This window comes from Balaenoptera borealis (genome assembly GCF_965194805.1).
Source record: "Balaenoptera borealis genome assembly, chromosome: 4".
In the NCBI taxonomy this organism is placed as follows: Eukaryota; Metazoa; Chordata; class Mammalia; order Artiodactyla; family Balaenopteridae; genus Balaenoptera; species Balaenoptera borealis.
The window spans coordinates 106,564,158-106,589,800 of record NC_138861.1 but is presented as its reverse complement, the minus strand read 5'-3'; the positions used below and the strand labels follow the sequence as shown (position 1 = coordinate 106,589,800).

Here is a 25,643-nt window from a genome sequence, read left to right as displayed (position 1 = left end):
GATAACAGCAAGCAAGAAAGTGGGAACTTCAGTCCTACAACTGCAAGGAACTGAATTCTGCCAACAGCCCTGGGTCTTAGAAGGGGTCACAGTCCCAAGTGACACAGTGATTTCAGCCCTGTGAGACCCTGGGCAGAGGATCCAGTTAGCTAGTGCCTGGACTCCTGACCCACAGAAAATGTGAACTAGCAAATATGTGCTTTTTTAAGCTGCTAAGTTTGTGGTCATTTGATATGCTGCAACAGAAAACTAAAACACCTAGTCAACAGATGATCTCCAATTTTTTGCACAGCATTGAATTCAAAGAATTTAGTGACATTTCCTATTGCACTTGACTCTGATTTTGAAGATGATCCAAAGAACAAAATTAAATCATATATGGTCCCTATAAACCATGTTACTTCTAGACTCTGTTCAATAAAAAAAGGAGTATAGAACTGTTAGCTAGTCACTAAGTGGAGTCTTATGTTTTATAAAGAATCAAGAGACATGAATTCAATCCTGGCTCTATCACAATCTAGCCAATTGCCTTGAACATGTCAAAGCCAACTCAACTTCTTGGTATGTTATCTATCAATAACTATTAAAAGAGCTACTACTTGTTGATAAACTCTCATGTATCACGGACTGTATGTGTATTATTTATAAATATCATCCTACCGTGGCCAGATAGACTTTATGCTCATTTTATAGATGAAAACAGTGAGGCTCAGAGAGATTGGGTATAACAACCAAGGTCATGTGGGTACCGCAGGACAAGGTCATAATTTGAAGGTTGTCTGTCTCACAGGCCCGGGCTATTAAAGTGAGGGGTTACTGAAAGGTCTTCTCTGATTGGATCATCCTAGAGATATAGATGGAGTGTGATTTCCACAGCACGAGCCCAGGAGAAGACTCCTTCCCCACACCTCGAAGTGAGTCACATCTGAGTTCCTGGCAATACAAACGTGTCCAGGTTTAGACAATGACAGAGACCCAGAGCCCAGGCAGGGAGACTGCACAGATTTAAGGACTTGTTTACTTAGAACAGCAGAAAGGAAGTCAAGCGTGAACTTTCTGAGCTTCAAAGATAGTCTCAGGACCCCCTTGGGAATAAGCATAAATCTTCAAATTTATCCAAAGTTTAGCAAATTCACAATGACAAATGTAACAGTTCCTCTAAATTGAAGTTCATCTCTTGGCAGTTTTGGAGGCTTGGAGAAAATGCCAGCAACAAGGACTTGGAAGGAAATAAATCTTTAGATTCCCTGAAAACATAGATAATTATTGTGGAAGACATATGGAGGATCCCATACTGCGTTGAAAAAGAAAATTTATAAATGTCAGCTTTGAGGCAGCAATGTTGGAAGGATTGAAGAGATCTGCACTTAACTTGATGAGAAAAATATGCTGGGGATACATATTCACCATTAAGAACTAATTCTCCTTAACTCGTGCTATTTCAGGGAGGAGTGGATGAGGAGAGAAGGGAGAAAGGCTCCAGAATTTGGAGCAAGAGGTTAGATTTCTTTTCATATCCAAACAGGTGAAATTTAAAGATTCTCTACTGTTTAAAAAAGATGCTGGTAAATGGGATGATAAAGGGGCCACAAGATGGGTGTTGAAGGCAGAAGAGTTGAGTCCTGAGTCTCTTGAGTTCTGAGCCTCACTTTCTTCATCTCTACAGTACAAGTGGTCCATATAATACCTGCTCTGGGCTCATAGTAAGGATGGAATGAGATACTGCCATCCAATCCTGCTCAGCAAATATTCACCATGGGCCCCCTCTTCGTCCCTTACAGTGGCAAGCACTGAGGCTCCAGAGAAGAATAAGTCCCAGTCCTCTCCCTCCACGAGCTTACAGATGGTCCTGATTTGTGAAAGGATTTTATAAACTGCAAAGCATTATCAGAATGTTTGTCATTTAAACTCATTAACCAATCCAGGAGGTTACTGTTGGACACATTTGAAAAACACCAAGACAAGAATCCACTAAGAATCTGACTCTTTTTTTGCAAATTAGAAGATCATAGAAAGAATTACTTATTTTGGCCTAAAAATTGGAATCTGTAACTGTGTCTTTTTTTAGACAAAACCACAGCTAATAGTGGAGGATCTTGATTTTTTTTTTTTTTTTCCTTTCCAAAGGGAAAGAAGTAATAAATAAAACTGGAATTCAAAACCAGCGAAAGTAGGAAGAGAAACAGTCTCATAGGACTTCCTCGTTTCCCTAGGGATGGGTCTTCTTCCCTTTGCTTCCTGGAGGCTCTGAGTGGAGATCATGCCAATTAAACAGTGCCCAGTTGGCAACAAAGCCCAGAGCTGAGAATGGGGACAATACAATGGAAGCACCAACTTTCAAGAGATGCATGGCACCTCAGGAAAGATATTACGAACATCTAATGGAAAATATGCAACTTCTTAGAACTTCCGTAACTAATGTCAGTGAGGCAATGCTGAAGAGGTGTCTGGATTTAATAAACCTTTTAATATTTTCACAGCTGGGCCTGCTTGCACGGGGCTCATAGACCATTTTCTTAACTAAGGCATGGTGCTGATCTGACATTAGTTTAACAAGGTAATTATCAAGTGAAGAATAGCAGCCGCACTGCTGTGAACCTGAATAACAATGCTCATAATTCCTGATTTTGGGCCCATCTTTAAAAAAAAATAATAGAGGACTAAGTACTAAAGCATTTTATAGGAAATACATTCAGGTACAGTGTCTAGAAGTGTGGAGAACTATAAAGGATATAATTAGCAGTTTATTTACATAATCAGTCAAACACCGTTTATCATTTCTCTTACGGTCCTATTGAAGAGAAGCAAATAAGCATGGGAACATTAAGTTATTTTAGGCAGGCAACCTTAAAAAAGTTGATTATTATTAACTTTTTTTAAAGCTTGAAAGTTGAACTGTCCTAAATGCCTCAGTTGAAAACTGAATAGTGTCGCTGACTTTATCAAATGCTAGCACTCCTTCACATATATGACATGACAAACATTTCCAGGGGAAATTTTACCTGGACAAATACACCTCTCAGTTAACTAACTTCAGTTTTTGGAATATATTCAAAGCTTGCATTAATTCTGAAACAACACACAAATTGTCTTTTACTGAGAACATCTTAAGTGGTTGCTTTTTATCTGGAATATGAGAGTAACATGGAGATACCACGTATGTCTGTGAGGAAATACCTTCCCAAGCATTACTGACTAGGCTTACCTCATAATTAGATTCTGGAAGAACTCTTGCCTCTTCATTGTTCTCAGTGTAACTAACCCATTCTGGCATAGCAAATGATGTATTTTTTAAAGTAAAAAAAGACAAACAAATTGCAAATCAGATAATTCAAAGGCAGGACTAAGTAAGACACGTATTTTTAGAAAAGTCTGTAAAAATAATGTAATGCTCTGTTTGCTCTAGATAATATGGAGAAATTGTCTCGTAAAAAGGGAATGGCTTTATTACCATGCTCCTAGGTGACCTTACTTCTTCCTTAAACAGATCTTCAGAATGATTATTAGTGTCAATTGTTGTCAATTTCAAGTACTCCTGACTTATTGAAAAGCCAAAGATAATGTTGCATCAGGGAAGTTCTCATCAAAGAATGTGTTAAAGGTAGCATTAATTGGGATAGGACCAACCTCATAAAAGTAAATAAGCACATTATAATGGTTGGGTGAAGCTGATTCTCTTGGAATGAATAATAAAAGCAAAGTGTATGAAGGTACCAAGTTCTGCAAGCTTCTGAGTTCAAATACTCCAATACAACCACCTTGATTAAACAGTAAATAATGAAACACACCCTAACGGGTGATTTTGTCACCGAGCCTCTATATTCTTAATGAAATCCACATGGACATTGATTAATATAGTTGTAGAAGAAGGCTAATTTAACTTGACTTCAACAAATGCTTTATTTTACCCCATATGCATAAATAAGGTGCATTTACAACCTGAAAACATAAAGCAAAAGTGAAGATTAAACTAAACATAGGAGTGTGGGGAGGATGCTTCAATCAGCTCATGCTGCGAAACAAGAATTTCACAAACCAGTATTGTACAAAGGAAATACTGCATACATCTCAACTTAACCCTGATTTTTGAAAATGTTTTATGTTAAAAATGATATCAATCTTACATTTGGATATAGAATCTAAAAATGTGGTGGTGAGCATTATTAAGAACAGGTTTATAAACAGAGGCAGAGAGCATCAATAAGAAAAAAATCTGGCTAAGATCTGCTAATAGTCAAGTCTTAGAAACAATAGCTCACGAGACCTTTAGCTCCTCCAAGGCAAGAGATTTTGCTCATCTTCTTATCACCAGGGCACAGAAAGATGACACATGGAAAGTCCTTGAGAAAGGTTAAATAAATACATAGATGTTTCAACTGAAATTATGTCCAATAAGATCCGTTCAATAAGAAGATTTATGTATGGTTGCTGAAGACTGCTTATTCTATGAAATTTAATGACACAATTGTACTTACCAGGAAAATTGGCAGACTATGTAGTGAAATACTCTACGAACCCATGGCCCAAAGCATTAAGGAAAAAACAAAACAAAACAAAACAGTCAGTCCTAGTACTGTAGGTTGGGTAGATGTGATTTTGATTTGGTATTTAAATTTAAGTCTCAGTCTTGGCTCTGTTTGTGGACAAATTTCCAAATTGCTCTGTGACATTTCTGTTACTCTATAACACAAAATGAGTTGCTACAACTGGAGATTGTGATGGTGGAAAATTACTAAAACATGGGAAAAACCATATGTTCAGTAATGTCCCTGTGGGCTAAATAATCAGTTCCTTTGGGTCATATTTATACTATTTACCAGTGCTGTATCATTTATTCAGTCCACAGATATTTACTGAAAACCTTATATCTGCAAGGTACTGTGGTAGGGTGTTTTCTGTCATGGCTTTAAGGAACAAAATGGTTTTAGGTTAGAAAGAAGTCTTCACCAGTCTAGTCTTTTTCTCCTGGAAGCAGATTTGATCACCTGCTTTATATCCCACAGTACTTTGTTTGCCCTACTCTTTCACTGTAGTTGCTGTTGCATTAGAGTTAATTGTTTATGTCTATCTCCCTTGTTAAACTGTAAGCTCCTTTAAGGGAGATGATATTACACACTCATGTGTGCTCAGCACCTGCCCAAGTGTGGCATAGTCAACTGTGGAGGGCCTGCAATATGAACTTTGGATTTAAATTCAGGCAGGCTTTAGCCTACACCTCCCCCCCACCCCAATGAGGTATTTTATCCTTTAGGTGGGACTCATGAGTCCAGTTGCTGAATGTAAGCAGAGGCAAGACTTATGTGCAGAACAGGACCAGGTAATATCTCTTAGAGATTTTTCCATATAATGTATCATGTTCACACTCCATTGTAGCTGCTCTGGAGTTATCAAGATTTCATATTTGAGTGTGAACTGGGGTCCTTCAAGTAGGGCTGCTAGCTTTAAGAAAGAAAGACACAAGATGTCCAGTTAACTTAGAATTTTAGATAAACAAATAATTTTGTAGTATATGTCCCAAGTATTGCATTTGTATACTTACATTTTATCTAGCAACCCTACCTTCAAGATGATGAGTAAATTGGATGGAAAGAGGGTCAGGTAAGATGTTTCTCAATAATTTTTTGTTGAGCAGAACATTTATCTTCTCCAGCCCCCAGACAATAAATGCCAGTAGCATTACCTATCATTGTGATAATGAAAAGTTGGCCACATTTATCCTGTTACCCACTATGAGGTAGTGCCTTCTTGGTTTGAGAACCATAGGGAAGCTAATGAGAGTAGGAATATACCCCATGAAACCAAGAGTCAGGAAATGTACGGTCCAGGACCCCACAGACATCAAAGTCACACAGAGTCTCAAAAATGGACATGATGTCCATTTCCTGGCTAGTACCTCATTCAGGCCTCCCAACCAAGCTCTTGAGAATAGGTCTGACTTGCTCAAGCCTGCATATTTGACAATGAATTTTATCCCCATGAGAAAAGATCCAACAATCCTCCCAGATTTCTTAACAGCTTGACATATAAAGGGAAAATAAAGTCACCAAATCCTAAAGATCAATTATAAATATGATGATAATTATACCTTCAACTTGTATAGCACTTTACATTTATTCAAAGCACTTTTCTGTCCATTATCTCATGTGATTATTAGTGTGGTATTTATTAGCAGATGAGTGAATGGGATGTCTGCTCAATCTATTGTTATGGCCAATTTGCAACACTTGATATCATCAATTTGAAACCACAGATGGGAAGAGATTCAGGCTCCTTTTTCCCTTCAGAAGTCTGTTAGTTCATCCATCAGCTGTAGGCTTTCTCTCAAGTCTTTTTTATAACTAATCCCAGATTTTGCATTAATATTACAAGAATATTTTCTTTTTGAGTTACTTAGTTGATTATGTTAATCTAAGGTAAGAGTTTGTATTAAAATGAAATTAAAAGTAAATGAAAAAATTGGTGATGAACTTCCTTCCTCTCAAGACTATCTATCCCTCTCAATGTCTGGCAAAAAGCAAGAATTCAGTGCATTCTGAATGCATGAATCAATGAATGACTGAAGGAAAAAATGAACTTCAAATGAATGTCTGCTTTAGTCTTAACTTAATTTACTCCAGATCTTGCCAGCCTAATGAAGAAATCTGTTGAGAAGGGTCACTCACTAAAATCACAATTTCAAAGTCTAGAGCTTTCTAGAAATCATTTAGTGCAGCTCATGCAGAGGAAAGCATTTTCCAGAGTCATCTGAGACAAAGACATCTATGTCATTATGTAACAAAAATGCCACAATCATCCAGTAACTAACCATCAAGGACTACTCAGAGGAGGTGCATTCTTTCCTCTGGGATTAATTTTGAATGCAACCATAGTTCACTTCCTTTCATCTGGTCCTCAGTAAACAAGACATAGAGCCCAATGGTGCCTAGCACAGTGCCTGGCACTTGAGAAGCATTCAGTAGCTCCTAGCTCTCTGAGCAAAATAGGGGATGGAAACGTCACCCTCTGTTAGACAGGTGTCACAACTGTAATAGTTTGGGACTTGTTTAAGTCACCATCTTCCATAATATCAGGTTTTCTTCCAGTTGGCCATTAAATTCTTAAGCTTTCCCTATAGAAGGAAGACAAGTCTGATCTGGCTTTGCCCAAAGCCAGAGATTTTCCTTCTATGAGCTAAATGATGGAACAAGTAATGGAAACTATCCTCTATTTTAATTCCAAGTGACCGGAATATCATAGGTTTAACTCATTCTCTTACTCATTCATTCATCCATTCATTTATTCAAGCAATACATATTTATTGTGTGTTTTTCCCGGACAGCCCTAAGCTAAGGTACATGTTACTTAATCTTAGTTAATCTTCACAAGTATCTTATGATGTTGGCATTATTATCACCTAGACATTATGTATAAACAAACTGAGGTTAAGAAAGTCTAGGCAGGATGCCCAGGATCAAGTCATAGGCCTATAACTTCGCACAGCTCTGGTGAAGCAGAGGCTCAAGGGATCCAGAGTCCGTGACTTTGATCTCTACCTCCATAAATGAAGAAAAGAAAAGGAATGAAAACTTTTCAGAGGAACAAAGTTACTTTATAGACTAATGGACTAATGGGCACATGTCTCTTGAGGAAGCTAAGGGGTTTTTTTTGTTTTTTTTTAAAGTTTAATTTTTATTTATTTATTTATTTATGGCTGTGTTGGGTCTTCGTTTCTGTGCGAGGGCTTTCTCTAGTTGCGGCAAGCGGGGGGCCACTCTTCATCGCGGTGCGCAGGCCTCCCATTATCGCGGCCTCTCCTGTTGCGGAGCACAGGCTCCAGACGCGCAGGCTCAGTAATTGTGGCTCACGGGCCTAGTTGCTCCATGGCATGTGGGATCTTCCCAGACCAGGGCTCGAACCCGTGTCCCCTGCATTGGCAGGCAGATTCTCAACCACTGCGCCACCAGGGAAGCCCGAAGCTAAGGGTTTTTAAACACTGGCCGCACAAACCCGTACATTTCCAGATCTCAGGTGGACTCTTTAGAGGTGTTACCCATAGAAAAGACACAGGCACAGATTCTGGCCTTGCAAATCCTTCTCCCCGTGTGCTGTAGTGCACACTCTTCACATGTAGCTTTTAAAAATACCCAGGTTCACGCCGTAACAGTTATTAAGCGCGGTGTCAACATGCTGATTCAAGGAATGATTTTCCCAGAAATGTATTTCTAATCATGTAATATGATATTAGAGAGAAAGAGAAAGTGGGGAGAAAATGCTTTCAGAATTCCTATATAGCAAGCACAATAAAAACACAGCTGGATGAGGTGAACCAATGAAAAAACAGGAAAAAAAATAATAGTAACCAGAGACAGTCAAGTTACTTGGGCCTTGTAGAATTTCTCTTCCTTAGGGGGACACATCCAAATACACCACACATAAATACACATATTACAAGACAAAATTGAAGAACTTTGTCAATATTGCAGTGCTATCAGAGCTTTCAGAGAAAAGGGAAATAGGAAAGAAAATGTAAAAGAGAAGCATCTTGTGAAGAAATGGCTCCACAGAGGGGCCGATGTGCAGTCCTTCAAATATCTAATGGGACTTGATGACTAAGGAAAACAGAAGAAAACAGCGTGGAGAGCAATGACATATCCCAAAACAACTTTCTGCTTTTGGACAGTGAAATGAACCCCCAGCAGTCACAGAGGAAACAAGAATAGTCTTTGGCTCATGTGACTATAAAGGTGTGTAGTTCTGCCAGAAACCCTTACTCCAGAAAGAATGTGAAACTCAAGATGAAATAACAGTTGTCAGACGGAAAATTACTGGGACCCATCACCCTCAAATTACAAACAATATTTAAAGGATTAGTGATGATTGTATCTGAGTTGTCCTGGATCTCAATCTAGAGGCTGAGGTATGCTCATTGGAATTCAATTGAATAACAACAGCTATTTATGGAGCATTTTCCAGGCACTGGAAACTCTGCAAAGAAATTTACGTGTCATCTCATCAAACCCTCACTTTGCAGATGAGGCCACTGATGCTTAGAATGTGACTTAGGCCAAATCACTCAGGCAGTAAAGACAAAGTTGGGTTTGAACCCAGGTTTCAGACCAGGAATCCCTGCCTGAATCACACGCATTTCCCTTAAAAAAAGCCAATAGGAAGTGCCCCCAAATAAGATGGCATTTTAGTATTTATGTCAACTCCCCCCCACCCCAATTTCCAAAGCAAGACCAAACTGGACATAGTTTAGTGTTTGGAGTCTTTAGCCCCCAAAGCACAGAACCCACACATTCTCAACTGCCCTTCCTTTCCTTTCGCACATCACTTACCAGTGATGACAGTGGGTTTCTGCAGTTGAAAGCCTGGGAGAGGGTGATTTCTTCAATGTTGCAGTTTAGCAGGAATTGCCCATCAGAAGGGTCTGTAGGCTCTCCACTGCCCAGCAAGCTCTATGTACTTGATAAGCACTTGCAAATGGCAAGCTTCTCCAATGCACAGAAGCTGTAGTGATGCCAAGGTCGTGCATTGTTATCAATAATAATAGTTAAGGCTGACTACCACATTCTTCAAATGCTCTGCAGTTCTTTGATTACATTATCTCATTTAATTTTCACTGCAAGCCAGTGATGGTAGTCTTATGGCCTTTTTTTTTTTTTATGGCCATTTTACAGATAAGGAAATGGAGGCTCTGTTTACCAATACAAGCACAGGTTAAGACCAAGAATGTTCACATTGAACTCTTGTGAGCTTTCTACTATATTGATTAGCCTCCCAGCCTCTCCAACACCATGGGACACAGGAGAACTTTCTCTTTTTCTTTTGGCTGCGTTGGGTTTTCATTGCTGCGCAAGGCCTTTCTCTAGTGGAGGAGAGCGGGGGCTGCTCTTCATTGCGGTGTGCGGGCTTCTCATTGTGGTGGCTTCTCTTGTTGAGGAGCACGGGCTCTAGGTCCGCGGCTTTAGTAGTTGCAGCACGTGGGCTCAGTAGTTGCAGCACGTGGACCCTAGAGTGCGTGGGCTTCAGTAGTTGTGGCACATGGGCTCAGCAGTTGTGGCTTGCGGGCTCTAGAGCGCAAGCTCAGTAGTTGTGGCGCACAGGCTTAGTTGCTCCGTGGCATCTGGGAATCTTCCCGGACCAGGGATCGAACCCATGTCGCCTGCATTGGCAGGTGTATTCTTAACCACTGCGCCACCAGGGAAGTCCCAGGAGGACTCTCTCCATGTATCTTTCCCAGCAAAGAAATATTTCCTGAATGAATTGGGAACCATGTATTTCCGACAGATGAACATGGCCAGTGTGGCCCTGGACATGGCCTAGGTTTCCTGAGGCGGTTACCAGTACCTTTACCCAAAAGGTTCTGTGCTGGTCATCAGGAGCGGGGAGACTGTGGGGCACGATTCCACTACACGCCCAGAAAAGGAGCAGAGGAAAAATCAATCCTCGCTTGAAGATAATGGTGAGCAAGCCACCTAAGAACGGTTGCTTCTGTATAAGATGCGGAAGGAAAATCATACACCACGCTGGACTCAGAATTGCAAAATAAGCGTGCAGAGGGCTGAGACCCCGTTCCTCTGCTTGCCTTGCCCTCTCTATCAAATAAGACACAGTAATTATTTGTGACTTACGTTCCTTGGAAAGTGTGAATTGACGAATCCATTTCTTTCCTCTTAGCCGTGGGAGGTGTAGGGATAGGACGGCGGGGGGGGGGGTGCACCCCAACTCTGACTCTGGAGTCGGTCAACCTGAGGCCTAATAACTCAGCAGCTGGGGCTCTGCGGACCAAGGAAGGGTCCATTTCCAGAAAGACACTTTTCAGCTCTACTGGTCTTTAACCACAGACCAGCTGATCAAGAGGGACTCTCTTACCCCTGGCCCTCTTCCCCACTTGAGATTCCACCTAACCCAAGCAGAAACCTCCACCCTGGACTGTTGGTTTCTCCAGCTGCTGGGGGAACACTTCATGAAGCCCCACAAGGCAGGGGCAGGCACATGGCCTTAGGGACACACATCCCAATTGCTACATGGTCCAGTAACCTTGTCGGTCTGGCCCCTCTCCACATCAACCTCACCCCCGTCTTCTAGGAAGACATCAGTAGTCTCCATCGGCAATCCCAATCATATCCCACCTGGGGAGGGGGCCCACTCCCATCAGGAGAGTAGAGACTGGGGTGGGTGGAGCAATGAGATTGATACAGAAGAGCTTTCTGAAAGGAAGACTAATATATCTCCCCAACATAATTATCTCCTGAATTATTATACTGTTGAGTCCCCCCTACCCCTGCAACTTAAAATAGATCCAACCATATCTTAGAGCTTATTTGAAAACACCAGTAGAGCACTTTGGACTGAGTTCTTCCCATTTAAATAAGTCCAAGGATGTCGGTATGGGGATTGTTTTGCCAGCATTCTGTTTGGGATATAAACTTTTCCCCAGATGTCCATTCATTCATTCATTCAATCATTCATTCAATGAATATTTATTGGGTACCTATGTTGTGCAAGTTTCTGTATTAATCTGAGAATTCAGCAGTAAATAAAACAAAGCCCCTGTGCACAGGGAGATAACACTCTAATAGGGGGTGACAGGTAACAAATAAACAAGTAAACACATATTACATGATTTACGGTAGCTTAGAGATAAGATCTCTTAGAGCCAGAGGAACCCTCTGAAAAAGTAGACATGGGGAGGGAGAAGGAAAAGTTTTTTCTAGTAAGGGTTAAGTAAACCTCATCTAGAATATTTCCTGGTACCTAGAATGAAAGCAATATGGGGAAATGTTTTACATACACAAATGTAATAGCCAAGTCCTATTTTCTTCCTCAGAAATGCAAAGCTCTCAGCTCCCTGCAAGGTCTCTAGGAAGTGCTGCAGCCCCAGCCCAGGGCCAGCGTGTGTTTTCCCTGCCCACCCGGCACAGTGTGCCTGGACCGTGAATGGGTTAAGGTGGCCGCGAGATGCTTGGAGCGCTGCATAAGCAGCACGTGCGTCAGGCGTTCTAAGCATCCTACATCTTCCCTATCTCCCGGTCCTAGGCTGTCAATCAGCTGTCACTTGCCCGCACATCAGCAGCGTGTGCACATCACCAGGCTGTCAGCAAAGCAGCTGATGAGACTGGGCTCCAGACTGTCGATCATCTTTGTTTCTCTTCGCCGCTCGGGAAATATTTTGGTTCAGAGAAACAAAGAAACCTGGGCAACAATGGCTCGTAGTCAGGCATTTACTCCTGTACATGAAAATAAGATCTTAACAAGCACTGATCATGCCTCACCCCCAAATGATGTTGGGGTCAGGGGTGGACAGAAGGAAGATTGAGAATCTGTTTTATTAGTAATTCTAGTTCCCTGAGCAGACCCTGACGGATTCACACACACACACACACACACACACAAAGCACAGGAACATAAAACAATGATAACTTGAAGTTATCTGAGCTTATGCCTCAGACAAAAATAAGAAGACTCAGAGGATGGATGACTGCTTGGTTCGAAATTATTCACCATTGATCCGTCAGGCTTTTGGGGAGAGAGTAATTGTTGGATTGCCGAGTTCATTTATCTCCCAGGGAATTCTGAAAGGGCAGCTTCTGTACCCAACTCTCGCACTCTGTAGGGTGTGAGGCTGCTTGGGGCACCCACACACAGAAAGCGAGTGAACTCATCAGGACCCCCGATGAAGTGGGCTTGCCCGTGCTTGCAACAGGTGTCATTATGTTGAATGTAAAGACAGTCTGGAAAAGCCCCTTGTCTGGCACACTAGCTGCCCCTCTCACCCAAAATATTTATTAAAAATGTCCCAGCCTCTGAAAGCCCACAATATACAAATCTAAAGAGATGCTTCCGTCAATAAGTTTCAATTGAGCAAGTTGTCCTGCTTTCCACTGTTTGCCACTTTTGCAAAATCACCATCTATTTATTAGCATAATTAATCAACTCATCATACAATAGATCCAAATATTTAGTTGTCTAAAGTCCTGTAAAATTAAGAAAAAAAAAAGCACTGGTTGTACTCTAGTGGCTTTGAAATACATTTAGCAACAATCAGATCTTTTCATTGTGTATATCAAGAGCGCTATTACCTATCATTTACTCAATGCTCTGGACTGGCTCATTTGTACATACTGTGGTTGGTCCCATCATCAGCTCCGTGTTTGAGACATTTGGGATGTTTTACCCTCTGACAGACAGATCCCTTCACATGTGCAACGCTGATTTCTGAAAACGCATCTCTCTCTGATCTAACCGGACATTAATTGTCTTTGTGCTGACGTATTTATGCCTCTCGGTTTTACAGCACAACTAGCAAATCTGATCTCTGACAAGTTGGCTGAACCTAATCAGGACAGATCAGCTGTTACCCAAGGTGCCACAGGCTGTAATTTGAGGATCTTTACACAGTTATCACTCGCCAGAAAGACAAGGAGCTATAAATTCTGTCAACAAGAATCCCAAACTGTGTGGTCAAAGCAGCTGTGGCCTCCCCCGCCCCCAAGAAAACATAGCACTTGTCAAATAAATACCTGAGATAATTGATAAGAGGGAATTAGAAGGATATAGCTGATACAGTGACTGTGAGGATATTTTTTTAAGGGGAACTTCAGAAGCAGAATGTTGGGTGTGAAGTGTTGTCAAGCATAAAGAAGGGTCGCAGGGAAGAGATGGATGGTAAGTCTCCACAATTCAGCTACCACTTATCATTGGGGGGCTTTGTTCACATTTGCCTCACTCTCTAAACTGGCAAATGTCCAAACATCCTAAGCCTCGAAGGAAATCTCTTGCTGCCGAGTCGGGCTGCCACCCGGTGACAGTGCCTTGATCAGAGGCAGGAGGCCGGGATTATTGCCAGCCTGTCAGCACTGTATTATTCTCTGAAGACCCCTGTGGTTTTCTTATGGGCGCAAAAAGAGGGAATATTAGAGAAAATAAACTTTCTTACTGTATCGCTTTGGTCCATCTTCCAAACAAAAGGAAAGGGTTAATGTGGCGTCATCTTCAAAAAACTCGGTGGCAAACGCATCCCACCAGAGGTTGTCGCTATCCTGCAAAAAGACAGATCATTTATTTAACAGGCAAGAGTGGAAAAATATCTCAAAGGGGAAAAGAAAAGGGAAAAAGGCAGAAAAATCCAGTCATCGGAGGCTTGGGACTTAGCATATGTGTGTGGGTGTTCTGGAAGGGGTGTGGGCAGGCGTGTGGTCACTCTTCAAATTAATTGCCTCAAATGGGGACTGAATTCCAATTCAATAAACGAGTTAATGCAAAGCAAATGAAAATTAATTCTCGAGGACATATTTGGGGAGATTTAATAAATGTATTCTGGAGCACAATGTGACCTTTTTTAAGAAAAAGGTTTGCTTTCAATGTAAAATGCATTCAGCTTTTTCTCTCTCTCTTTCTCTTTGCTCATTTAGGAGTCTGATTTTACAAACAGAAACCACAATATTACAACCAGGTTAAGGAGAGTACATTTTTTAACAATAATTTATTCAAAAAAAACAGTTGTGTGTGGCTTGTAGCCTTCCTCTATGCAAATATCCCTAGAAAAGATACAGGTATTGCTACATGGATTTATGTAGAAAGATGAGTTTGTGCACAAGCAACCATCACATGCATATGGATTGTTCTTGAGGATTGGTTTAAGATTATAGGCAATCACTTGCTCGTTATTAAATCAGTTATTAAAAACAGAATAGTTCAGCAGAATGCAAACCATCCACATGAACTCTGTTTGTTTGTCTTGGGTTGAATGTTTCCCTTGCTCATCCAGAAAATAATTTGAAATTGGCCCAGTTGAAGGCCATTAAAATCATTGCTAAGCTTCAAGGGCAGGGGAAGGGCCTCCTCTAACAGGGAATTAGGAGGGTTATGCAAAGTGCTACATTTAAAAGGGGGAATCATACCTGGGCCTCCTTCTCTGTATAGTGCTCGATTTACCCTCAAATTCTTAAGCGCAATCTTTTTCCAGAGAATTGTTGGTTAGTGCCAGATTTCAGGGCAAGATGTTTCCCAGCTGCCTGTCAGATGGGGGAGGGACACAGAGGGGCCTGCTTCTCCTCTCTTAAAGGCCCCCAACCCTGGGGCCCTGGCCAAGATCTCACCAGCCTCTCTTCCTCCCATTAAGTTGTTCTGCTTATGACAACATTAAGTTGTTGTCACTGGCAGGCCTTGGGAACAAGCCTTCAGTCCCAATGGGAATAATTAATGGTCCACTGAAGACTGATACTGTTCCTCTTTTCAGAAAAGAAGAAGCTTAGACAAATGAATGTCCTTGTCTCTTTTTCTCTGGCCTCCTCCCAATCGCCACACCAAAAGCCAACACTTTTCTTAGTAGAATACAGTAAATATAAAACCATCCAGGGGTATATCATGACTCCACATACAAACTACCCCCCCCATCTCCCTTCAGAAACAAATGTTTATTGAGCACTTATTACGTGCAGGCCCTCGGAATACACAGTAGGATAAGAGATTGGTCTCTACCCTCAAAGGCTCAAACCCACTGGCAGGACACAGCCTACTGAGCATCAAACAGACAGCCTCGCTCCACACCTGAGACCACGGCACAGGGCCTGAATGCTGTGGAAACTGTCAGAGCTTCTAGAAAAATCAGTGGGCTTGGAAGTGAAGAAGCAGCTGGGGCAAGAAACCCTATTTAGGAGCCTGGATACACAGGGTTTTTTTAATTTCAAATTGCTATACGGATGGAAAAAGAGTAATGGTTAACATTTATTGAGCACTTACCACATGCCAAACACTGTTCTAAATACTTTATATACATTTTCTCACTTGTTCCTCATTACCACCCTGATTCTTGGTTTTGTTTTGTTTTTTTCCCTTGTCAGTACAATATCAGTTTCTTGTGAGTAGGGGCTCTGTTTTGCCTGCTTCTCCATCTCCCAGGCCCCAGACGGTGACAAGGCCATGGTATTACTCAATGAAAGCTGTTCAGTGACTGGCTGGAACTACTCACGTTATCATCCCAGTTTTACAACTGCAGAAACGGATTAGGTGGTGAAGGTAACTTGCCCAAGTCCACTCGGCCAATAAACAGCAGAGCTGGGGTTCACATGTAGCTTTTTAAAATACTCAGGTTCATGCCATAATAGTTATTAAGTGTGGTGTCAAAATGCCGGTTCAAGGAATGATTGTCCCAGAACTATATTTTAATCATGTAATACGATATTAGAGAGAAAGTGAAAATGGGGGGAAGGCTTTCAGAATTCCTATACAGGGGCTGGGACTTTCGGACATCTGAGATGTGCCCTGGTCTCTGCCGACTCATTTCTCTGGCGTCTTTGGGAAGGCAAGGGCTAGGGTTCAGAAAGAAGGAAGGGAGATGGAAAAGGGCATGTTTTGTCTCAGGCTGGTTTCTCCTCCAGCTCCTCGCTCTACTTACTGCCCCACTGCCAGGACTCACGCCCAGAAAGAGGCCGGCGCCATGCGGTAGGGCAGGTGGTATTACAACACTGGTGGAATTCGTCCTGTGGGCAATCCTCAGAGGAGACTCATCCCGACACTACCTCTTCCCAGCAATGTGAACTTGGACAGCTTATTTTACCTCCCTGACCCTGTTTCCTCACTTGGAAATTAAGGATAACAATAATGATAATAATAACAACAACAGTAATAACTATCTTGCACAGTAGATGCAACAACAGTTACATTAATAACTATCTTGCAAGGTAGATGTGAAAATTCAATAAGTTAATGGCTGTAACATGCCCAGCAGAGTTCCTGGAACACAGTAAAGATCAATACAATGCCCCTTTCCTACCTTTATCTACCATCTTTAACACCATTCCTAAGGGATGAAGCATTCCATGCTCTAAAGAACTCTACATCAAAAATGTTTATATATCAAGCATGTCTCCAAATCACTTCAACTATTTGTAACCCATTTACTATTATTGTTACTATTTGCAACAATACCTGTCTACAACACAGTGAAAACTCTGAATGGAAATTGATCAACTCCTTTTGGCCTGCTAATTGTTCAAAGGCCCAGTGACTAGATCAGTTCCTCTACCTCCATTTTCCTGTCATCTAATTCCTGGTTTTTAGCACGTCTGCTAGAAAATGGACTAGTGGAAGGTAAAAGCCCAGGGAGAACCCAGGCTGATCTGAAGTCACTAGGAGAAAAGAAAGGATTCAAGCTGTAAGGAGGTGAGAGAGTTGTCTATGAGCAGCCATACAGGTTCCACGGGGCCCAGACAAGTGAGTGTTGGCAGAAATCAAGGGGGGAGGGGGAGTAATGACCCAAGAAGGGGGGATGACATTTGATTCAAACTAACTATAATGGAACATGAGATGAGTCAATGTCTCAGGAAATGTCAGGATAGTTTTGGTAGGAGAAGGTCATATCAGGTGACTATACACACACAAAAAAATCAATTGGCTTTGGTCACAAATCTTGGAAGAACATTCCAAAACTAAAAGTGTGATATGTGCTTTCACAGGGCCAGACACATAATAGGTACATAATAGAATATATACACATTTTGGCTGATAGAATGAATGAGTGGATGAAAGACTGGAATTCCTTTTTGTTCCATCAAAAACCCAACTCAAGAAAATTGCTTACACGGTTTTTGTGAGCTCTAGATGGTTGACCCTACTTTGTCTATTGGCCAATATTTTTAAACTGACACAAAAAAATTTTGGATATTATTTTTAAGCTATAGTTGTCAACTGCCCCCCAACACACATATATAAAGCTTTTGAATTAGTCCTCAGTTATGAGAGGAAAAATGCTGATGGAGAAAGGGAATTAAAAAGTAGTATTTTTAAGAAAATATTACTAAATGTCAAGTACAGGCCAGTCTTGACTTGGCTTTTTTCTGAAGGAAGGAGATCGTGGAAAGAATACATGTTTGGGGGACCCTGGGTTAACAGTAGTACCCATAACTCAGTATTTTCTAAGTTTTTTCCATGAATTGAACCATCTTATATTCACAACTGCCCTAATTGTCCCAAGGGGCAGAGCAGGCATCCTTAGAAGAATTTATACCCTTAACCTCTATGCTACATTGGCTTCAACATACGAATTCTGCCTCTTATTCGCTGATGACCTAAGTCAAGCCTCCTAACTTGTTTGCATCTATTTGCTCATTTGCAAAGTGGGAACAATCAGTTCAGTGGACTGTGAGGGCTAAGGAGAAACTGCCCAGCACATAATAGTTGCTCAATAAATGGCAGCTCTTATAATTATTTCTTATGGTCTCCTTTGACCTTCAGATATTTACAAACAGAGAATCTGAATTTCAAAAAAGTTAAACTCCTTAGTAAAGATCAGACAGCTAGAAAGTGGCAAAGATAAAGTTCACATCCAAGTCTGCCTAATTCCAGTCTATTTTTTAAAATAGCAAAATGGAGAGGAAGGTACAGAGAATTTCCACACCCTCCCTGCCCGCACACATGCATAGCCTCCCCCGTTACCAACAGCCCTCACCACCCACAGCAGCAGATTTGTTACAGTTGATGAACTGACCAGGCCAGGTTTCTTCCAAATAATTCTGCTTAAAAAGTGATTTTCCACCTTAAGTTGAAGACAAAAAGATTCACAAGAGTAGAAGAAGAGGCCAGCATTAATTAGCAAGAGGAAATTTTGCTTGAACAGATCTCCTCCTCCAGTTCTTTCAGATTTTGCCCCCTTTCCCCCACCTTCATGTTGTTTTTCTGAAAATAAACCTCCTCTTCGAACATCCCTTCCTTCCATTTTGCTGGCTGGTATAGTTCCTGGGATCAGTGAGGCGATTTTATGGAAGACATTTGCCTAATGGCTAGGCCAGGAGTCCAGGCAGCCGCTGCAATGCAGCTACAAAGACCTGTGCTGAACCAAATACGAAACCTCTGGCAGAAGATCTTACAGTGAGACTGGTGGAATCTCAGTTCTCAGCCACAGAGCTGAGCTAACAACCTCCTGAGTTGTGGACAATGATAAAAAAATCAGTGCCACCATTATTCAACTTCTAGATGTTGGTCATCTAGATGGTCTGAGCCTTGCAGACAAAGGCAACATGTACAAGAGACCAAGGAAATATAACAGAAAATGACTGGTCACGATTCTGCAGTTCTATCTATCCACAGGCTAACACTTCTGTCTCCTGATTGCATACTTGACACCTCCATAATTGGAGAAATGGAAGAACCAAGGAGTTCCCTTGGGAGCAGGTCACATGGCCAAGTCCAATAAGCTGACCAGTAGGGGGCTGTGTGAGGAAATTTTCCAAGGCTGTTTCGCAGCAAGGATTCCAAAGAGGAGCTCACGAAGTCTGGTTTCCCCTAAGGTGTGAAGGGAAGGTAGGATGTTGCCGCCCACTCTCCATGCAGGCAATCCCCTCAAGTCAAACCAATGTGGAGAATAACTAGGAAGGGCCTTGAGACTGACCAGCAGGTCGAGATCAACCTCTCAAGACTTGGAGGTAAAGGTTATGACAAATGCCTTTAAAAACAAACCAATAGGGCTTCCCTGGTGGTGCAGTGGATGAGAATCTGCCTGCCAATGCAGGGCACATGGGTTCGAGCCCTGGTCTGGGAGGATCCCACATGCCGCGGAGCAACTGGGCCCGTGAGCCACAACTACTGAGCCTGCGCGTCTGGAGCCTGTGCTCCGCAACAAGAGAGGCCGCGATAGTGAGAGGCCCGCGCACCGCGATGAAGAGGGGCCCCCGCTTGCCACAACTAGAGAAAGCCCTCGCACGGAAACGAAGACCCAACACAGCCAAAAATAAATATAAATAAATTAATTAATTAAAAACAACAACAACAACGACAAACCAATAGCCTGAGGTTTTTGGTAGGTGGGGTGGCCGAGCACACCAGTTACTGCCACATAGCATAGATACGACATTTGGTGGATAAATCGGAAAAGACGTTCTATCCAGGGAAAAGCCACTCTTACCACTCTGGGGACCAGCATAGTCAGGAGTTGGCCTGTGTGGAGCCAAAGGACCCAGCAACTTACCTTGTCAAACCAAGGGTCCCTCTTTAACCATTTCCTGCCTCCTTGTCTTTGCATATGTTGTTCTTTTGGCCTGGCATGTCCAGCAAATACCAAGTCCCAGTCCTTTGATTCCTTTTTTCCCTGTCTCCTGTACTAGGAAAGCTTGATACCTCTACCCCTGTTAGAGTGTGGATCATATTATAATTGAATCACTGCCTTGTAATATAAATTTATCTAAACTTGTGGCTGCTGTAGAGGACCATGAGATGCTTAAGGATACGGACCGGGCATTAGCATCTCTCCATCCTCAACAGATCTCCCACCTATAAATCACCCAGCAGGGAGTGGAACAGATGGTGAGGCCGTAACCACACAGTGAGTAAGATTCTTCCTCTAAGATTGCAGGAATCTTACGTCTAAACTCAGTGGCTAGGGGACCAGGACAGTGTACAAGCAGAGGTTTCTCTCTGTCATATCACTGTTGCCTCACTTTTCATCAGTGGATGTACCAACCATGCATGTGACAAGTTCATATGGATGCAGAAATTACCTCCCACCTACACTGCCATTCTACTGAACCATCTTTGGGCATTTTTTTTGTTCTTTTCAGTGAAACATTGGTTAAGTGAATACACTTCATTGATTGTAACTGAAATAAGTGATGTTTAAAAATAAATAAAGAAAGAAAGAAATGATGTTTTACTTTATTAATTTTTAAAAATAGAGAATAGAGGATAATATGGTGAAGGCCTGTGGCCCATTATCCAGAATTAACAATTATTAAAATAATATCTTTCTTTCCTTTTTAAAAGGAATTAAAAATTATAAATAAAAATAAACGTCCTGGGTCTCCATAGCTTTCTGTATTTTTCTCTCCCTTCCCCCAGGCTCCCATAAACAACCATTTCGTGAAAATCATATGGCCCTTCCTAGCCCATCGTTTATATTTATATACATACATGAATCCATTCATATATAGCCCTGTTTTATGTTTTTAATATTTTATTTAAATGATATCATACATTATGTTTCCTTCTTTAAACTTTTTTTTTTTTTCATTCAACATTGTGTTTTGGAGACGTCTCCATTTTATATATCAGGGCCTCTTCTTTCCTTATATAAGCTACATGGTAGTACACTAGATGAAAACAATATATTTTATTTAAGCATTTTGCTACTAATGATCTCTAGACAGTTTCTCATTTTTTGCCATTACAACAATGCTGCGATAAGTATCTTTGCAGTGTCCCTTTGTGTTAATGTGTAAGAATTTCTCTGGGGCATATATCTAAAGCGGCCATGCCTAGGCATAGGGTGTGTACTTGTGTATATTTTGGCTCTTCCATTAGGAGGTCCCTATGCTTCCAGATTGAAGACTTCTGGTCTGAAGATGCACAGGTAGAGATGAAACTAAGAGCACTTCTAAGCGATATATTTCCAAGTGAGATCTAACAACAAGATCCACAGAATTCCAAAACAGAGTCCACTCTGCCAGGAGAAGGATGAGCATCTGAAAGTCCAAACAATATGCAATGATGGAAATACCACTACTAATAAAAGTTCTCCTATCATTCTTTTAAAGGCAGAGTGTATCCCAGGGACTTCATTAACCAAAAGGAGGATGAGTTCTTGACACAACACAAGAAACGAAGCAGAGCTGCTTCATGGTCCTCCGAAATGGCTCATGAGACAGAATGATTGAGTACCAAACACCCCAATGTGTGGGCGCAGGGGTAGGGAGTGAGGGGCATCTAACTCCATCCACTCTGCCACGAGGCTTCTCATGGAGGTCATGCCTGCCTTTACCTTTCAATCCTGGCTATTGTTTAGTACCTGAACAGTGCATATTTAGTGCTTAGTGAATATTAATAAGTAAAAAGTGGATTATTTTCCCAAAGCTGGAAAGTAACAATAGCAGAGAGCAGCGTCCGGGTAAATAAAGAGGAAATTAACTCCGCCTGAACCCAGACCCGGGTGGAGGGGTGCGGCCTACAATTCTCGTATATTTTAATTAGGTAAAAACACCATTAAAGCTCCTCCACTCTAAGTAATCCCCTCTATACATCTCTGTGATGAAAATCCTTGGTCCCTTTGTCCCATCTCACAGGTGAGCCCAAGTAGCCCCAGCAGCCAAATCATATACCAGGGTGAGAGATGCACTCAGGTCAAATAGCAGAAGAGAGTCTTAATTATATTTAAAACTCCACAAAAGCATTTTGCTTCCAACCCGGATTCTCTTCCATTCCTATCTCTGTCCCTCTCCACCAAAAACAGGATCCTGATGCCAGGGTTGCCCCCCAGCATCTTTAACTTAAGCACTGACAGGTTATGTGGGATTTTTGCCAGAGTAATTATTTTTCAATTCAACAATAATGAGAAATTACCATGGCAACCACTTGTCACGTGGCACACATACACCCCCTCCAAAGAATGAACCATACATAAAGCATCTATTTCTTGAAAAGTGTGTTTTTTCAATGAAAATAAACTTAAACAGGTCAAAGTGGAGAGAATGTATGAAGGGGTCTGGAAACAGGAAGGTGAGGAGGGCATTGACTTTCTTCAGTATCTTGCGGTTCTAGAAAATAATGATATCTCATCACCCTACTGTCTTATATGCACGCACACATAGATAGCACACTATTCATTTGTATCTTACCATTGTGGTCACTCTCATCTTACACATGTCAGTTGACCTCTCTTAGAAAACACTGCAGAAAAAACATGTGTCTCCAGGACCAAGACTGATGCACACTTGGCTAGACTTGCTTTCCCTAAATTTCTTTGCCTGTCACTTGCATATGTTGAGACAGAAGACAATAATCTCCTGCCAAATCTCCTGGCTTTCCCTTTCTAGAGACTCTCACACACTGAAGGGGGTGCAGGTTTTTATTTTCTCTAACTACAAAGGTCTTTTTTCTTCCTTCATTTCTCCAAACCTAGGAGTCTTGTATCAAACCATGTTTTTTTCCAAATTAGCCACATTTAATAATAATAGTCAACAGTTACATAGCATTTCTGTGTGCCGGCCACCATTCTGAATCCATTGAATAATATAAACTCCTTGAAACCTCACAATGACCCTAGGGGCTAAGTCCTATTATTCATGCCATTCTATAGATGAGAAAACTGAGGCACAGAGAAGTTAAATATCTGCTTAAGATTATGAAGCTAACTAGTAGCAGAGATATTTCAAACACAGGGACTCTGGCTCTTGAGTTTGGGCTCATATAAGCACTTTACTACGATGTTCTTTGTCTAGAGCAATGTTCTTCAAAATTTCTACTGTCTTTTTAGTTGTTTCAATCTCCAATTAATGCACTGAATGTTTGGGGCTCTGTTTCCTGAACAGACAGCCCAAAGCAAGGCTTTCCATCACATCGATGGAATTCTACATCGAGACACAGAAATAAAAGTAATAGGGTAAGATCATTTGCTCTCACTAGCTGGTAATTTTGCACAAGCATGTAATGAACACAGGGAGAGAATTTTAAATTCCCCCTTTTTATTTAACGTTATGGAATTTTTTTTTAATCTCATGTCCCAGAGGTTGTAGTTTTGTTTTTTATAAATTTATTTATTCATTTATTCTTTGGCTGGGTTGGGTCTTTGTTGCTTTGTGCAGGCTTTCTCTAGTTGCGGCGAGCAGGGGCTACTCTTGACTTATTGCAGTGGCTTCTCTTTGTTGTGGAGCATGGGCTCTAGGCACACTGGCTGCAGTAGTTGCAGCATGTGGGCTTCAGTAGCTGTGGCACTCAGGCTCAGTAGTTGTGGAACACGGGCTTAGTTGCTCTGCGTCATGTGGGATCTTCCCAGACCAGGGCTTGAACCTGTGTCCCCTGCATCGGCAGGCGTATTCTTAACCACTACGCCACCAGGGAAGTCCCCCAGAGGTTGTAGTTTTATTTTGTTTTTTTTTCTCTCTCATTCTCAACTATGACTTTGTTTATTCTCAACTAAATTGCATTTGATTTTACAGTAAACGTTAGTTATCATTTTAACAGAGAAACTCTAAAACGGCTTGTTACTAAGAGAGTAAATTATGTGTCTTGATAGAACATCTCAGGGTTTCACTCACAATTTGAGGCTTCCCTTTTAGAAAGTGTCTACTACATTTCACTCCCTTGTGCTGCTGCCTTGGGAGAGACGTTTCTTAAAACAGGCAGAGACAGGAATTGGCGTCCAGCAGATATGCCTCTGCAGCTAAATCTACATCAAACACCCCAAACACCTGGAAAAATCATGTATTTCAACCTCTGTCCTTGACCTACTGAAGTATTAATTAATTGTGAGGATTCCAAAGAGAAATGCTATTTACAATAATCTAAAAATAATGACTAAAATGTATACAAGTTGAGGTGCCAAAAATAAGCTTTGGACTTATTGCAACTATTATGAAATAATAATTTTTTTAAAAGCTTGGATTGCTATCAGCTTTATGAGGCCCGGATCTCTACCCGCGCCTGTGCATTTGCTAACACCTGGCAGGCATGCAACAAATAAGTACTCAATTACTTGATTATTTAAATTATTTCATTTAACAAATAAATATTTGTTTAATTAAAACCAGCATATTCTCAAAACCCTGAAGAAACACAATCGTGTTTTCATGATGGTTGGACACTTCTATTCTCTTTTTTGTTCACGTGTCTGTTAAGCAGGGGTGTTAAATATTTAATGAGTGACTCAACGAAAGTGCTTAGGAGTTTCACAGTGAATTACTTTCTAGTCTTCACAGAATCCCTATCAAGTTGGTACTCTTATTATCCCAATTTAAATGGGGAAACGGAGGCCTCAGGAGGTCAAGATATATACCCAAGGTCACAGACCAAGTAAGGGGCAACACTGGGATTTGGTTCCTGAATATTGTGATTCCTGAATGTTTGTTTCTAGCTGCAAAGTTTCACTGCCTGTTCTCATCTATACTGTTCTGGTGTGAAGGAGGAGGAGTATTTTCTTCATAATTAAATTTCCTCTGTTAGACTCCAACCTGGAAACACGCACTCTGACATATCAAAAAAATAATATACTAGGGACCTTGTGCAAACCCACTTTGAAAATGACCTAGCGAAGCATTACTCTAGAAGCATGGGTCTCGCTGGTGACAGTTCTGGGCGGCGAGCACCATACCTCATATTACATCATACCCTCTAGGTGTGAGAGGTCCTGAGAGGCAGGATAATGTGATGAGGCAGCAACTCATATATCTTGGGAAAAGTGCACCATAAAATCAGGCACAAATTTTCTGTTCCAACATACACACAGTGGACAATGAGAGAACACTTCTGGAAAAGTTTGCAAGATGCAAAAGCTTGATTTTGTGACCTGCTCAATTGCATCGGAATCAAATGACAGGAATAATTCTTAGAGTTACCACTCAAAATTGGAAGGCCGTGCCAGGACTGAAGCAAGAAAAGAAAACTCGTGTTTTTCCCTCTTCTTCTTTGGGAAAAGGGAAAAGGTTTTGTTCACAAAGAAAAATAGAAGAAATCCAGCATAATCTCAAAACTCAGAAGGAAAATAGTAGGTTTCTCTTGATGATGGTCGAAGGCCTCCATGCTCTTTTCAGTTTACACATCTGTTTATTGGGGTCTTAGATTCCCTCTAAGTCTGTATCACAGCTCCCAGCTTCTCCCTGGGCTCCAGGATCCCTGGCTCCAGCTGCATCACCAACTTCCCCCCTTGTTAACCAAAGAGGCATCTCAGACTGAACATG

The 25,643-nt window shown here is 41.4% G+C and overlaps 1 protein-coding gene across 13 annotated transcripts in view; it reads right to left on the bottom strand.

Annotated features, from left to right (window-relative positions):
• LDB2 (LIM domain binding 2) overlaps positions 1-25,643 on the bottom strand; it is a 383,293-nt gene that overhangs the window by 228,210 nt on the left and 129,440 nt on the right. For all 13 annotated transcript variants that reach the window (XM_082389515.1, XM_082389505.1, XM_082389516.1 and 10 more), the window contains one exon: positions 13,922-14,024. In XM_082389515.1, the coding sequence (XP_082245641.1) occupies positions 13,922-14,024 (103 nt within the window). The remainder of the gene's footprint in view (positions 1-13,921; positions 14,025-25,643) is intronic.